The sequence below is a fragment of the Protopterus annectens genome, chromosome 12.part0 (genome assembly GCF_019279795.1).
Source record: "Protopterus annectens isolate FY-2018-M chromosome 12.part0, PAN1.0, whole genome shotgun sequence".
NCBI classification, from domain to species: domain Eukaryota; kingdom Metazoa; phylum Chordata; order Ceratodontiformes; family Protopteridae; genus Protopterus; species Protopterus annectens.
Window position 1 is genome coordinate 889,689,153 of NC_056746.1, and position 17,453 is coordinate 889,706,605.

Consider the following 17,453-nt stretch of genomic DNA (forward strand, 5'->3'; position numbering starts at 1 on the left):
ATATATATATATATATATATATATATATATATATATATATATACACATGGGTCTACTTTACATCACCGAAATCTCATTTCTCTGACTGTCATTTCACCAAGACCAAATCTTCTATATTTCAAAATGCTGAAAATTAATTTCAGTGAATCTCATTTCACTGAATTGTAAGCCATAGACTTGATGTGCGTTTCCATTCACCTTTTGGCTGTTTGTGATAAAAAGAATTCCTGTAACTTGGTGCTGACTTTCAGAATACCGATAGTCATGTATAAAGTGGTGTTGTACTGTTTTTAAATGTGGTTCTCTCTCTACATTTGTATGGGAAGTATCTAAAGTAATATGGCAGATATTTTCTGCCTTGCCGGTAGTAGTGGCACCGTGTAGAGTACTGTAAGGCAAGTAAAAGGTATATGCCCTTTTCCCCACTGCAGTGCGTTCTTGGAGTTAGTATATCTAGTTAGGGGGGTGTGTGGTGGGGCTAGTTTGGTTTTATATTGTCTGGTTTCTGTTAAGAGGGTAAGTAGTTTTTAAGTTCTGGAAAAACGTAGTCCTTAGTGTTGTGTTTGTCTATGATTTCCCATTTAGTCTTTTGAAATTTAGCATTGTAAACTTTCAGTGAAATGAGATTCTGTGAAATCAGTTGCCAGTATTTTGAAATTTACGTGATTTGGTTTGTGTGAAATGAAAATCAGTGAAATGGGATTTCAGTGATATTAAGTAGAATCATAATATATATATATAATATACACAGACAGTTTTTTAGTAGTGTACATATATGTAAACCCACAATTTTTGCCTGTTTTAGAAGGCAAGAATAGCATGAATTAATAAATGCTAATTTTTATATTTTCTCAAGTGCTTCAACCCTGATGGGCAGAATGTGCTGTAATGAAAAATTATGACAGGCAGGACTGTAGTGTTAGAGCCTTTTTTGCTCTTTATTTAGTAACAACCAAGATGTCATGTGACTCAGGATTTTAAATAAAATGAGTGTTTTGTCTGGCAAGTATTCTGAAGAAGTGGTATATGGAGATGAATACACTCAAAACTAAAAGCAGACCAGTGTTTTTCTGAGTTGGTGTTTTCTTGGACATGTTTTCATTCTGGTGTTTTTGCCCTGATTTGAATACAGCTGTATTATGTATCTTTCAGACTCAGAATCTTGAACCACATCTAGAGTCCTTCCAGACCCGGGATCCAGCACTAATGATGGAACAGAAAACTGCAATGTATGGGCAGCCTTACCCTGTCCAGGGAGCGACATATGGGATGCCCAGCCAGCAGCCGGCAGCCTTCAACCCTGTGAGGAGCCAGATGATGCAGCAAAGCATGCAACCCCGTGTAAACATGATACGGCCACGAATAAATGCTCCAAAACAGCTGAGAATGCAGCTCCAGCACCGACTTCAAGGGCAGCAGGTATGTTCAGCCTTTGTGTAGTCTTTTTCCCATTGTAATTTATTGAATGTAAAAACTGTTAGACACCACTTTATAACATGTATTAAGTTTTGTATGTATACCAGTTACACCTGCATAGTTTCCAAATTTCGTAGTGTTGTATATTTTTACATCTGGGTCCTGATGTTTCAACTTAAAGAAGAAAAAAAAATGTGTATTTCCTAAATCTATTGTATTTAGGAGTAAGTTACCCAGTAACTTTTCCTGTAAACGTAAACAATGTATGGGACTTGGTAGCTTTTTCAAATGAGGGAGATTGGACAGTTTATGTTGTAGGGGTGATGGCCATGTAGTTTTCACTTTTACTTTCTCTTTCAGCAGATCCCTCTTGTTGGAGGCCATGATTCACTCACACTTGATCCTTTCATTTTTATTGATGATGCTCCTTATAGGTGTCTGGAGTTAAGTTTTAAAATAAGCATTTAAAAATCATTCTGGATTCCTGCTGCAAAGCTTGTGTGTCCCACTTATATTTTTCAGTTGTTCAGTTACAAGTAAATATTACCTAGGTAATCCCTGGGATTCATTAATGACTGCAGTAAGTGTGTACCATTGAGTGACAGACAACACAAGCATAACTCACACCGTCTTCCTCTTAATTTTAGTTTACCTATTAACTTTCATGCAGCCTTAAATATTGAGGGGGATTCATAAAGTCTTCCACAAAGTGTAGACTACATGTACACTTTGTGCCTTCTAGTCACTTGAAGGTTACACTAAGGTGTGGTAGAGATGTCGTGAAATACAGATTGTGTAGACTTAATGTACACTTAGTGTAGGTGTTAATGAATCTGGCTGGATTTTTTTCCTTTAATGTTTGAATATCATTGTAATTGTCTTGACTAATATATATAGCACATAGTTGCAAGCTGCACAGAATAGCAGTGATTCTTTATGAAACAGATGATCATATCAAACTTGGGCAGAGGACGCCCACGGTTATAAGTTACACATATACATTGAACACTGGGAGAAAGCTCAGTTTTAATCTTGCAGGTAGTTTGAACTGCATACCTATAAAATGAAACATCCAGCCCTGTAAGCTGGAAAATGCCTATCACTTTAGTGGCTGTAAAAAGAGTTATGTTTCTTCAAAACAAAAAAATTTCTTCAAAAGGTGAAAAAGAGGAAGTCGGTCTTGATTTGATTGCTGCAGACTAGCCATGGCAACTGGGTTTCAGTCTGCTAAGTGAGATTTCAGTACCAGAACCCGTTACCATTTAGCAGTAGGTTTCTTCTCTTAGGGAGAGAGTATTTCACCTTGAGCTTGCTTTAATAACAAGCTGAGCTGCTTAGATGACCTTATCTAGCTCCTCTCAGCATGGAGTAGCAGTGGTTGAACTCTGAGAACTTTGTTTGTGTGGCTCTTCATTATGAAGAGTAAACCTTAGATATCTTGTGATGAAATACTTCCTGTCTTCCACTTGCATTCATGTTCTCATTGCTCAGTATCTAAAGATCATGACCCTAGGTAGGGATGGGGATAATGACTGGTAAATTAAGATTTTCATCCTGTGACACACATGTTGCTTCACCACGTCATATCAATGCAGTGGTTGCAGCACTGTCATGGTTCCAGCCAATTGCTGATGCTTTCAGTACTGTCCCCTGGGCAGCCATCCACTGATGCATTATGGTATTGTCAACCATTGCAGTAATCTACTGATGGCTGCCGAACTGTCAACTGCTGCAGCCGTCTGCCAGTGCCTGAGATGCTGTTAGCTTATGCAGCCATCCAGTGACAAATGCAGTACTGTCACCACTGCACTCATCCACTGACACAAGTAGTTTGACCACTGTACACATCCACTAACACAAGAAGGATGACCATTGCAGCCATCAATTGACACAGTATCTCCCTTGCACCCATCCATTAACACTGGCAGAGCTATAGTTGCCGCGCCCGTCCACTTCATCAGTTTCCCCACTATTCTGTACCCTTACTCCTAAACAAAATCATAAGATACTTAAACTTCTCTGACCAGAGTGTCTTTTTAATATAGGTTTGCCATTTCTGCCTCTTTGTGTAGAACTTCTTTAGCAACAAGGATGGTGATTAAGCAGTTTTTAAAATGTATGCTTCATATAAAATACTACTGATAGTAATTTGCTGCACTTACTAGTTAAAACTTGGCAACGAGAGTTTGTGTTAATAATGGGTTACTTGAAGCTGATACCTGGACAGATAAAATAGGATACAAGGGCTGTCTAGGTTCACATGGATTATTTGCCATTTGTTAACCTAGTTGGTCTGGCTGAGATGATGGCCTTTTTTTTTAGCAGAGACCCGAGGAGAAAGGCTCCATTACAGCAATGATTTCTTATGGATGAGGCAATAGGAACAAAGGAGAGGCCATTCTAGACTATTTTCTGGCAAAAGACTTGACTGTGAGAGAGACAGTCACAAGATCACATTCAAGACTGGCCAATATTCAGCTCTTGTAAATTGTCTCCTAGTAAGGAAAGGGCACTAGGGGAGAATTACAGATTGCAGTCATCCCATGCAAAGCATAAGCCACCAGTGGTCATGATCAGCTGCAAGCAGTGGTCAGAGAAGGCTCTAATGTAAAAAAAAAAAAAAAAAAAAAAAAAAAAAAAAAAGCTAGGCTGAAGAGCTGGAAATTGACTATTGTGAAAGCACAAGTGTTTAAAAAATACCTTGAGCACCAGCCCCTCATGAAGACTAGATAATACATGGAGTTGGAGTGGCAGCATGTCCAAACAGCATGTAGGAGACTATATAACAAATAATATATCTGAGCCAGGTATGGAAACAGTGTACATAAGGAAAACTGGTGGTGGAATGCAGAAATCCAGGAAGTTATCCGACGAAAGAGAGTCAAGGAAAAAGTGGGAGTTGAGGCAGCTCGCACTAAGAAGGAATACTGGTAGGTAAGCAAAGAGGCTGAGAGAGAGGTCGCCATAACAGAGGACAAGGCATCAGAAGAACTCTACCAGCTTCTGGAAGGTGACCTAATAGTTGGTGTAAAGAAACGCCATCAGGTTGTGAGTCAAAGTCAAATACTATTCGTCATTTGCCCTTCATCTTCATAAGGAATGGTAGCAACATGCTGCTCAGCAGTCCACAGGACATAAAAAGCATACGGGGTAGGTAGGAGTATATTCAACAGCTTCTGAATTAAGAAAATCCCACAGAAGCTGTCCTAGTCCAAGCATACAGCCTACAATGAAAGAGTAAGAAGAGCCCGCTCTGGACGAAGTAAGAACAGCACTAAGGGACTTGAAGTCTAGGAAAGCAGCAGGCATAGATGAGGTCATAGCAGATAATATCAGGATGTTAGGTGAATTAGGGGAAAAGTGGGTCTAGAGGGTACTCATAGCAGTATGGAAAGAGAGACGTATCTCAGATCAAGAAAGTGGTTAGGCATACTCTTTGTACTCTTCCAAGTACAGTTTTATATACATTACTTAGAATAGCCTAAAAAAGCCATGGTTTCTCTGTCCACAACTGTCTATAAGTTAATGCCTCCAATAAGAGTTTCAAAAGATTGAAAAAATATCTACTGAGTTTCAAGGGAAAGTGATGCAAACGTTTAAGTGATGTGGTGGGTGCTTCAGTTGAGGCAGGAAGAAGGCAAGAGGAAATTAGTACATCCAGCAAAAAGATGGACGGATTGCAATAGAGAAGAATTGTGACTGAAAAAAGAGTTGATGTTTTTTTCATTTAAGGCTTTCAAGACAAACAGTGGCTCCAGTTTTTGCTCTAAATTTTGTCCTTAAGATGTTGACTTTACACTGTATAAACCATTCAGTTGTGTTAATTTGAAATTTCTGCTGTAGAAGTCTGCTGTTTTTGGGAGGAAGATTGTATGAACTACATGAAAATGCTTCTGAAAACAAATTTCTCTTTATGCTTTTCTCTGACTTTGCCTTGAGTATATCTTTTCAGCTTTTATTTGTATACGTACATATGTATACACGGATTCACTTCAGAATCTCGAAATTCTGAAAACTCGAACTTCATATGATCAAGACCATATGATCGAGTTTTCAGAAATTCAAAATTCTAAAGTGAACTAAAAAAAAGTGAAAGACAGCGTTTCTGCAGGGGGCAAGCCCCCCTGCGCCCCCCCCACACCCCCCCTACTCAAATATACCAACTCCGAGATTGCGCTACAGTGTGGAAAAGGGATATCTCCCGTTCTGCACTTCTGCATACAGTGCGCAACGGGAGATTTCCCTCTTCCCCGCTGTAGCGTGATCTCTGAGTTGGTATATTTAAGTAACGGGTGCAGGAGGGCTTGCCCCCTTGCAGAAACGTTGTCTTTCCCTTTTTTTTTTTTTTAAATTCACTTTATAATTTCAAGTTTCTGAAAACTCCATCATATGGTCTCCACCATATGAGGTTCGAGTTTTCATGAGTTCCAGATACTAAAGTTAACCTGTATACACACACACGCATATGTATATAGTATATAATATATTTATTATATCAAGCAGTAAGGTATCAGGGAAGTCATTTTGTATGGCATGGATACACACACAGCTCCTAGGTTCTGTAAACAGAGGTAAAAAACCTTAACTGATATGTTTCCTTTATAAAAGGAAAACTGGGTTGACCACCAACCAAGCAGGCCTGAGTGTTTCATTAACCACAGTTTTCTGTTATAAGTACAGCATGTTATGTCAGGTGGTTATGGTTCAAAGTACAGGGTCAGCTACTACCATTGCATTTCCATAGGAACACGTCTGCCTGGAATATCTGTGAGGCTGCCATTCATCCACACCTTTGCAAAACATTACACGCAGACTGTCCAATCCAGGGGTAGAACAGGATTTATTATTGCAGTCCTGCAGGGAATTCTGTAAACCAACCAGTGTAGCTCCTATTGCAGTCCTGCAGGGAATTCTGTAAACCAACCAGTGTAGCCCTAAGGTTACACTGCTTTGTTATCCAGGGCTGGTGTTTGGTCAACTGATGCTGTAGGCAAAAGGGCTCCACAGCATCTGTCCCACTTCTCTCGGTGGCCCCATCGTGGTCTACGTATACCATCTAGATTATTTTTTTCTTCCTTTTTCTCCCAGTTTCTTACTCTTCATATTTTTCCTGTATCCATTCATCATATTTTAATGAAACCAATTCTTTACTACAAAAAATAAACAAATTAATACTGGAAAAGTGCCCCTGCTATAGTGGTGCCCTAGGCAGCTGCCTAGTTGGCCTATGCCTAAGGCCGAATGTGTTGTAATCTTCTGTTTCATTTCCATATGTCCAAATTGTGCTTTGTGTATGGACTGGGATGAGCTTTATTTTGCAAGGATTGGGAGGGTATGGACTGGGATGAGCTTTATTTTACAAGGATGGGGAGTGTGTTCCTGATCAGTGGTGTCCTATGTGAGATAAACCAACCATTCTTCTGATTTTGCAGAACAAGCTTAGATCCCTAGAGTGAGTATTTGTGATGCATTTGACTGGCTGGTGTGCAGTAAATCCATCAGTATTGGGATGGAGGATGTGTTGTATGCCAGACACAGGTCACCTGATAGCAGTCTGTAAGATACCAAGTATAGAGGCAGAGATTTGAGTTGGTCAATGTAGGACATTTTATTTAGTCCTTGCATCCTTTTTATCAAGTTATCTTTGTGGGTGTTAAAGTTGCACTCAATAAAGGCTAAATAAAAGGGGGGGATAATGATATCTATAGATCTAGACACAGTCCCTTTGTTTATAAGTTGTGCAATATAGAAGGACTTTCTTATGACACCGGACACATGTTGATCTAAAGGAAGGTCACTGTCCACATAAGTTTGTAAATCCCAAACTGGTACAGCTCTTAGGGGCATATAGTCAATGTGGTAGATGTCCTTCCATATCACTGTTGCAGTATTCCTAACAAAAGGGATCTCCTGCCAAGGATAGCCCAACATCTGGCCAGTATACCAAAACCTTTAGTACTTAGGTGCTGTCATCCCACATATGCTCCCTATGCAGGGTGTAGAGCATACAGGTGACATACAGATGCACACATTCAGAAATTTGCTACCGGTCTGAATGCCTTTCCTCTGTGCTGGTTAATGAGCCTTATTTTTCAGATAAGTGCCCTTTTGGGGTTTCTCCTTGTTTTCTTTTTTTAGTATTGGTTGGTTTCATGTCATTCAGAAAGGGAAAATGTCAGTGTGGGTAGCAGGTTACCCATAAAAACTGTCACAACCAGTGCCTGTTTTGTTTGGGTGCTTCTCACAACCATATGCAGCGTTCTGTCTCCCAAGCTTTTGTCCCAAAGACTCTTCATAGTGGTCTTTACTCCTTGTCTATTTACTTAGAAAACCATCAACTTAAGATGTTGGCTCAAGGCTGTATGGCAGTGTCTTCCTGTTCTGTGCGTCAGCCATCTGTCAAGGAAAAGGCTGAAAAACTTAGGCCTGATACTGCTGCTGTCCAGGCTTCCCAGACATTTCTCTCAAAGTTAGTGAAAGCCTGGAGGATCCATTGGTTGCTTCGAATTCCTCTGCCATGACCCGTTTGAAGTTGGCATGGATCCTGCTCTTCATAAGTCCTTGGAGGCTTTACAAACATTTGCTCCAGAAGTTGAGGTGGAACCTCAGCTGATTATATCTGAGGGTCCGAGGGGGATTCCACAGATTTTAGTGAGGGAGGAGATCCCTCCTACACTTACTGAGTGTCGCCATGGGTCTGACCCTCCTAGGATGTTTCATGCGGACATCCACAGAAAAAGAAAAAGGAAACCAAGCATCCTCCCTTGCAGTTAAGGACTCCAACGTGAATCGCAGGTTTTTACTCAGGGTTGTTTAATGCTTTAAGTGGGTGTCTGTATCTACCCCCTCCGTGGTCTTCCATTCTTCTTAAAAGACCTTGGGAACTGGATACCTCTGAGGATCTGCAGTCTGGTGAAGAGTCTATGATAAATTAATCCAGAACCATGAGTTGCATAAATAGTTAATTGATACAGGAGCTGCTTCATCAAGCAAACTACAATTAAAAAAGTAAAAAAAAAAAATAATAATAATAATATATATATATTTATATGCACCCTTTTAAAATGTAATTTAACAATAATTCAATTAAAACCTTTAACTTAATCCTAACATCAAACCCACTTAAAGGACAAGCTTTTCATTTATTTAATTTTATTTTACTATGCAGGTCCTTCAAGATATGCTTTAACCTAAAAGCATCGTTCAACACTGGTGGGAATTGTGCTCTAAAATGTAAAATCCATTTACATTCCTCTATCTCACTTAAATTTTTAAAATCCCCTCCTCTTATATACTCTGGTGCTACATATAAAATTATAAACTATAAAGCACGAGTATCATCCATATTATGCATATGTCTATATATTGTAGTACTTTCTATTTTTCTTCTGACCTCAGACATATTGCTGCATATCCTCTCTTTAAATTTGATTTGTTTTTGTTGTGGCAGAAAACAAAGAAAATACTGTAGAAGGGTGGCTAGTGTTGGTCAATCAGGATTTCTCAAAAGCTACCCTATAGCAAAACGTTCTTTTGTCAGATGCCATTAAGGAATCTAGATTGCATCAACTAAGGTGCAAGCAGACATTCCCAACAGAGTTGAAAGTGTTTTTTCCCCCCTTCAGGAATGCTTCTGTTCACTTTGGCTCAATCTGCAGTGGATAGTTCGAAAGGATTCCTTCCCTCCTGGTCTACGAGAATGAATAGCCAATATTTTCACATTCTGGGAAGGATTATAACCTTTGTGAAATGCTGAACCATAAGAACACAGAGCCGTAGTCTGAACAAGGAGATGATGAGGTGGTTGTAATCTGCTGTCTGCCTGGTATACAGAAAGGAATCACTTTTTATGGCTACTTGAAGAGATTTTGGACATTGATGAAGTTGTTGAGATTGTTCATGGATGACTAATAGTAAAATTGTCTTTATAGAGGAACCTGGGATGTAAAGACTCCTTGAACCAGTACATTACGATGGACTTGATTGTGCTGTTAAGGTGCATTGACTTCTCTTTATGGGTGAATACTAGGCTATCTGCCTTGAAGGGGAATTTTTTAAGCCCAGCCAATATCCTGAGGTTAGAATCAAACTCTGTACCTCGTATCTATAAGGTGAAGACCCTAACTATTATGCGAAGCCCACCATAGCCAATGAGACAGGTGATGCACTCTAGATTATGCTGGGGAATCATTTTAATGGAAGCTCATATTTCAGACTGTACACAGAGAGCCTACCTAATCCACTCTTTCCACTTCAGTGTTAGGAGTGGTAGCTGCAAAGCAGCACTTGTTTTAGCATCTTACAAGTTCACGTTCCTCCCCTCACTCCCGTAATGCACCAAACTTATCTGCTTCTCCATATCTCATTTACTGCAGATCAAGTATCAATTAAAATGAACTCCTATATATCACTGTTGCGGTATTGTTTGGTATAGAGGATCTCCCACCTAGGGCATAAAGCCCTTTGATCACACACATGATCTCCCCTGTATAGGGCATAAAAGTGATGAACGGATGCAGTTACCCAGAACTTCTTTGCCACAAGTCCAAATGCCATTATTGTTTATTGATCTGAAGACCTTATTGCTGTGCTATACACTTAGCTATTAGATAAATACCGTATTGGGGTAGTTTTTTCTTTTCATTGGTCTTGTATTTTATTTTGCTTACCTAGAGTTCATGTCATTCAAGAAAGGAAAATGTTAGTGTGCGAGGCAGCTTCCCCATAAAGACAGTCACAAACCGTGTCTGTTTTGTTTGAGTGCTTCCCACGACCATACCTCTTATATCTCTGTAAGGCCTTTGTGCCTAAGACACTCAAAAACCATTTGTCTTATAGGTTCATAGGCTGATACTAGACTATTGGCCTGGAGGTCCTTATAAGCCTAGACAAGAATTTTTCCCATGTTCCCACAGTCATCACCTGTTTCCCCTGTCCAGCAGGGACATAGATGGGATCCCAGGGATGTATTTTCTGCTTCCCATCCAGTCATCCAGGTTCCTCTTAAAGACGGCTAGAGAGGTACTGTGCTTGTCATGGAGAAGGACTCCATTCCCCATTGATGGGAGAATCGTTGAGACAGAAATCTATCCTGCCTACAAGTTCTGTTAATGTCACAGACCAGGTTGAGGCCTTGCGTATGGGTTGTGTGAGTGGAGTTTGACTTGGATATGAAGCAACTCTATCAAGGCTGGGTCTGAGATGGTCTTGTATGCCATACACAGGTCACCTCTTAGCAATCTGTGCAAGAATGAGTAGAGGGACAGGGCTTTTAGCCTGTCAGTGTAGGACAGGTGTTTGAGACCCTGGATTTTCCTGGTCAGGAACCTCTGTGGTCTCTAAAGCTTCTATATGTGCTTGCCAAGGTACATGAAGGGTGCATTGTACTCAGTAATGGGTGTGATAAGGGAGGAGTACAGGGATGTTATGACCTTGTTCCTTGATTAAATACCCTTACTTATGAGGTGGGCCATGTAGGAAGCCTTCCATACAACAGAGGTAACATGGTTGTCAAAAGTTAAGTTGCTGTCAACCTGGGTGCCCAAGTCCCTCACGACTGATTGCGTGTTTAGTACATTGTTATTAATGTGATAATTAGTGGAGACTCCATTTTCCTCACAGGGGATAATGATGCATTTCTTGGCATTCAGTTTGAGGCCATGCCTGTGGCACCAGTCATTTGTTTGGGTAAGGCCCTCTTAGAGGATGTTCACATCACTAGGGGAGTTTGACAGCACCCAGCTTGCAGTCATCTGCAGACTTGGTCAGCCACAGACCACTGGTTGGCTTGCTCCTCAGAAAAGTATATCCCAAATAGTAGAGGCTCCAAGACCGATCCTTGGGAAACATCGCTCATTACTGGTCTACTAATAGAGGTGGCTTCCCCTATTTTGCCTGTGTGGGTTCTATCAGTGAGCCACTTGGCTACCCATCTGGTAACATACGGGTTGATGCCTAGCTCGGAGAGAGTATTCATTCTGCCTGAGTGGGGAATGGTGCTGAAGTCTTTGGCTAGGTCAAGGTAGGCGGTGTGCACCATCTTCCCCTCGTCCATGGCTGTGATGACTTGTTTCGAAGAAGTAGACCAAGTTAAACAAGTATGATCTCCTTTTGACAAAACCAAACTGTGTGGGGTCAAACATTTGGAGGTTGCCAATGCCCTTGTTTATAAGGTCCACAATAATGCATTCATGGCCTTACAGATCAGGCTAGTTAGGCTGATGGGCCTATAATTGACTTGGTCAGTGGACGCTCCACCTTTTGTGTAGAGGGATCACAGTGGCTGTCCTCCATTTGGCTGGGATGAAGCTGGTGCTCAGGCTTTGGTTGAATGGGATGCCTAATGGAGATGACGGCTTATGCCTGAGTTCATGTAGGATACAGCCAGGGATGTTGTTGGGTCCCGTGGAGACTGTATTTTTTGCCTTTGAGAGGGCATTAAACATGTGCTCCTGGTGATGAGGGGAGGGGAGGGGGGCAGGTACTGGAGATGTCCTAGTTTACTGATGGGGGGGTGGGGGTGAAGTTTTCACTGAACTTGTCTGCCAGTTAGGTTGGCTATATCTACGGCGTTTGTGTATGTGGTGTTTGACCACCAGTTCAGAGCAGATTTGGGTGTTACCATTCAGACTTTGGACGTATGTGAAGATGGCCTTGTGAGTGTCCTGATCCTGGACAGCAGTTTTTTCCTTTTATTGTAGAGTTTATTGCTGCTGTCCACCAGACAGGTTTACTTTTCCTTGAGGAAGATGATTTGGTCCTCTCAGGTATTGCTGAGCCCATATAGCTATGTAGGTGCTCGTATAGTTTTTTGGTGTAGGCTTTGATATTAGTTGTAGTTCCTACTGAAGGGACGGTGGCCGAGAAGTTGCTTATACCTGCTCTCAGGAGATTGTAGTCAGCTTTGGAAAAGTTTTTTTGTTTGAGTTTAACAAGGGGGAGTCAGGGATGATGGTGACTTCGAAAGTGATTGCTTTATGGTCAGATCTTACCAAGGAAGATAACACTGGTAGGGGTGCTACAATGGCTACTCAAATTGGTTAGTACCAGGTCCAGGATATTTTCACTTCTAATAGGGGTGTCGACCAGCTGATCCATTGCATTGGCGTTGACAGTCAAGGAATCTCTGGGTGTTCATGCTTGGACTAGAATAGGTCTTCCACTGTATAGTTGGGTAGCTAGTCATCCAGGGTCAGGGTAGAGGGTTGAATCTTGATGGATTCAAGTAAGTCCAGATAGGTGGAGTTGGGCGTCTTGAGTCATGGTTGTGGGTCTGTAGCTTGCTATCATTTGAATACGTGTTTTGTCAACAGTTAACTGCACATGGATTGTCTCCTGTGCGTCATACAGCTTGACAAGACTGGAGGTGTGTGTCTGTGATAAATATTGAAACTCCACTTCCTTTGGCTTTGTAGCCCTCCATTTGAGGTCTGAAATTATGGTAGGATGAGTAACCTGGTAAGGCTGGGGTGCTCTCCGCAGCTTTGAACCAGGGATCAGTGACTGCACAAATGTCAGCATCCTCCAGGGTAAGTATCATGCTAAGACTTGAAAACAAACAGCTTAAATGGTTACCCAGGGTAGCAAAGCAAATCCATTAACCCCGAGATATATCCACTAGGTAAGACGAAGGCCGAGAAGTCTCTGCCGGAGTGTTTAGACATCCAGCCTCCATCGGAAGTTCCCCTAAAAGTGAGTTATAGCTGTGTAGGCCGTTCGCAATCTACAGCAGATTCTTCCATCTCAGCTCCATTGGAAGCTGGCAAGGATTTGTCTTTTTGCATGTTCTCACAGGCCTTGCAGTCTTTTCCTCCTGATGTCAAGGAGGAACCGTTGTTTGACAGGGATTCCAAAGATATTGGTCAGGAGGAGGTTCCGGGTCATTTAACTGAATCTTGCCAAGTGTCGTAACCTCCAGTTTTTGTTGGGGCTGACATCCCTTCCAAGAAAAGACAAAAGACAAAGCATGTTTTGGTCTGTCCTAAGGAATGGCAAGAATTTACTCTGGGCTTGTTTTCTGCCTTGACTCCTCTTCAGAGGGTTTTGGTATTTGCTTCTCCTTGGACCTTTACCCTTCTAAATGGCCTAGGAAACCGGATTCCTCAGATGAGGATTCAGTCTGATGAGGGGTCCTTGTACTATTCTTCACAGATACCTTCACATTTGACTTATGGCTGTGATGAGGAGGAGTCTTAGCTTTGAGTCTCCTTGTGGAATTGCCCTTTGGGGACATAATTGCTAGGATGATGGAATACTTTGTGAGATTCTTCTGAAGTGTCTGATATTCACAAGGACGATACGAGTTGCTTCAGGTGGTACTCCCAAACCATCTGTAGTTCCTCCTGTATGTAGCTGCCATGTTAGACACTTTTCATTGTTACTTCCAAGTCTCCTGATTCTCAACCTCGTGCTCCTAGGAAACCTGATAGGTTCTATAAGGTTTCTGAGAGGTTTCTGAGGATTGTCAATTTGTGTCCCTCTGCTGATCCTGCTGTAGTGCCAGTCTCTTCTGACAAACCTTCCAAGCTGTTGCTCTCTCTCAAACTTATACCTTCTGATAAAGATAGTAGGATGATGGAGTTGATTGGGAAGGTGGTCTACACTGCTTCTACGTTGGCCTTCAAGGCTGTTAATTACCATAACCACATGATCAGATGTGCTCTGGCCTTGATTGCTCATGCTTGTCAGGTTATTTCTGATATCCCCGATTCTGAAGAAAAATCTTCTACCTTATCTATTTTAGGTTCTACTTCTCAAGTGGATCAACTCTTTGTCAAGTGTAGCTGTGATGCTGGTGATGCCTCTTCCAGGGCTGTGGCTTTTGGATATGTCGTGAGGCATTGTTATTGGCTTTGTCTCCAGTCTTGCCTGAGGACATTAAGGCAAAGTTGTTGGATGCTTCTTAGGATAAAAAACATATTTTTGGGACTGCTGCTACCGACTTAAGTCTCTTTAAGAGAAAGGCAAAGCCTTGCAGGACCTTAACCATATTTTTATCTCTCCTGTCCCTAATTTCCAGAAGAATTATCCTTCTATATCTGCTTTTGTCTGCAGGCAGCCCCGCCAGGCCTCCAAGGGTAGGAAGGATGGTAGGTGAGCCACCTCTGCTAAGGCTTCTGAGACTTCTGTGGCCCAGACGCTTCTTTTATCTGATAAGCCTGCTTCTCTTTGACAATTTGCCCTTCCAGTCTTAGACCTGGTTCCTTTGTCCCTTTGGATTTCCCTTTGTCTTCAAGATTGGCTTCACATCATTTCAGACTCTTGGGTTCTTTCTGTCATCCATCAGAGTTGCTTTATGGCATGGAAGTGTCTCCCTCCTTTTTCAGGAATTTTTCAACCTCCTGCAGAGCAACTTCCTCACTTCCTGGAGGTCGTAGGGTCCCTGGTGAACCAAAGAACCATTTAGCTTGTTCGCCTTTCTCAAGTGGGAAATTATTTATATTCAAGGATGTTCATGATTCCACAAAAGGAGAGGGCACTTGGAAATCTATTCTGAATCTTTCCCTGATTATCACCTTTCTCAAGGTCCCCTCTTTTTGGATGCTTATTGTTCAAACCCCATTTCCTGTTTTACTACCTCAGGCTTTTCTGGTGCCTTTGGATCTGAAGGATGCTTACCTTCATATCCCTATTTATCCTCTTTAAAGAAAGTTTTTACGTTTTTCTGTTTCTTCCTCTCATTTTCAGTTCTGTGCTTTCCTGTTTGGCCTCTCTACTTCCTCAAGGGTATTCACAAAATGCCTAGCTTCTGTGATTGCTTTCTGCAGGCTCCAAAGCATTCAGATTTTTCCTTCTCTAGGTGATCTGTTTATTCAGGCACCTTCTCCCAGTCGTCTGTTACAGAATCTGGTGGTGATCTTAGTGTTTCACTGTTGTAGTTTTAACTTGTGGGATTTCTAACCATGAAAGCCCTTGGTCAGCCCAACTACCAAACCAATAGTGTCCCTTCTTCAGGAGCCGACGGACACCCTATCTGATGTCACTACACTTGGGTATAAGGGGAGTCAGCCAGCGCTATGATCTCAGTTCTTTCTTGCCATCAGAGCTCGAAGCAGAGTGCCAGTCACTCGGTCAGTCCACACTAGAGAAAGAAGACTCTGGAAATCTAAGTATCCCATTGGGGAACCTGTTTTGTATCGTTTGGCTAATGTCAGAGAAAATGAATGGTCTCTGCTGTGGCAAACAGATACCACACCAGGTCTTTCACTCTTGTGTAAGATTCTTTGGGCTGGAACACAATGTCCCCAACTGTTGTCTTTGTGCTCATTTTAACAGCAGAACCATTAAGCATATGGCCAAGATTTTAGCAAGGTATCTTAGTGAGTTGTAAGGTGTTGTGTTCTATGATGTTTGCTGGTCGAGCAGAGGTCAACATCCCAAGGTGGAAAAGATGAGGAAAAACGATCCAGGCTTAGGGCCTTGAATGACATCCGCTCGCTGTCAGCCAGTCTTCTAGGCTTATCGCTGAAGATGATTTACTTTCTCAGTCCCCTTCTGTGACCGCGGTGGTGGCAGAGGCCTCTCTTGAGACCTGTTCATAGTCTGTGCCTTCTAGTCCCTCAGCGTCTTTTCCAACTGTAGGACTCTGTTCATTGGCTGGGTCTAGGACCGCCATGCAGGCTCTGGCTTCCAACGACCACACTAAGACCAAAGGATCTTTGCATTGCCAGGATGATTCAACAGCCTTTCATCCGCATGAGTTGGATGTTCATCGTGCATACAGCTGCAGTCATAACAGATGGGTTCTCCTGCCGTCAGGCGGGTCCTCGGTCGGCCGAATTCCAAAGTCTAGGTCCGGCGTCGGTTGTTGTCGCTTCTTCCCTGACGTCAGTGCGACAGGGGTATAAAAGAACCAGCCGACGCCATCTTCTTCAGTCTTTCTTGCCGCACGGTGCCCGAAGCAGAAGCAGTTGGCAAGTGCCGGTCGGCCATCTCCTGAAATTACGAAAATTTTGCAACCGAAGTCTTCTTGAAAGCTAAGTACCCCGTTGGGGAAACTTTTCTTGCCTCAGACAAAGTTAATAATTGTATTTCATGTGGGAAGCAAATACCGCATAAGGATTTTCATTCCCTCTGTATTCCTTGCTTAGGCCCAGACCACGACGTTTCGGTCTGTTGTTTTTGTGCTACATTCAACAAACGCACCATTAAGCGTCGGGCGGAGTTCGCCCAGCATTATTTTGGCAAAAAATTTAACTATATTATGTCGTCGGATACTCCGACTCCAGTTTTGTCTAAAAAACGCAAAGATAAGGACCAACACACGAGGTCCGCGGCCTCTACCGACACCATGCCAAAGCCGACTGCAGGTGGTCCGGTTCTCAGCGAGGTGCCTACGCAGCCCCTGACTACTGACAACACTTCTTTGGCGGTGTCTTCTGTACCCGAGGTCGCAGGCTCCTCGGCCCACACCCCGACTACAGATACCGAAGCCACTCTTGGTGGTGAATCTCAGAATGTAGACAGGTCTGCCTCCTCTCAAGGTGTCTTCAGACCTTCCTCTTCTTTTTCCATCAAGGCTTTCACTAAGTCTAAAGCAGCCATGCATTCTAAGAGACTAGCTACACAGGACCCATCTCCAGGCCCCATGCCTAAAAAACAGATGCTTAAAATGGCTGACGATTTAATTACTCTTATCAGGGGTTCTCAACCCCCCCCCCCCCCGGACAAAAGGCCCAGAGTGGAGGAAGAATCCCCCTCCTCTGCCAGGCCTCCATTATATCAGAGCACTCTGATGAACAGGAACATTCTTACTCACCTTTTAAAGATTCTGATGTAGAGGAGTCCTTTCCCTCTGTCTCCCCTCCTGAGGATTACTCATTTGGGGAAACCTTGCATACTACCGGGTCCCTGACTCACACCAATTTTTATACAAAAGCCATGCGGCTGACCCAGAAACTATCTCACAGGGCCCCAAGGGAATTAAGGTCTCCACTGCTAAAAATCCATTACCTTCCGAAAGAGATTCCAGATCCTTAGAAAGGTGGGGGAAAAAGGTATATACCTCGGCCACCTTAACCATGAGGGCATTAAACTGC

General features: G+C 42.4%; 1 protein-coding gene across 1 annotated transcript in view; it reads left to right on the forward strand.

Moving 5' to 3' along the window:
- Nucleotides 1–1,128: 1,128 nt before the first annotated feature.
- LOC122816858 (nuclear receptor coactivator 3-like) overlaps nucleotides 1,129–17,453 on the forward strand; it is a 557,677-nt gene continuing 541,352 nt past the window's right edge. Inside the window, exon 1 of the mRNA XM_044089921.1 lies at nucleotides 1,129–1,419. Coding sequence (XP_043945856.1) covers nucleotides 1,207–1,419 — 213 coding nt within the window. The 5' untranslated portion in view covers nucleotides 1,129–1,206. The remainder of the gene's footprint in view (nucleotides 1,420–17,453) is intronic.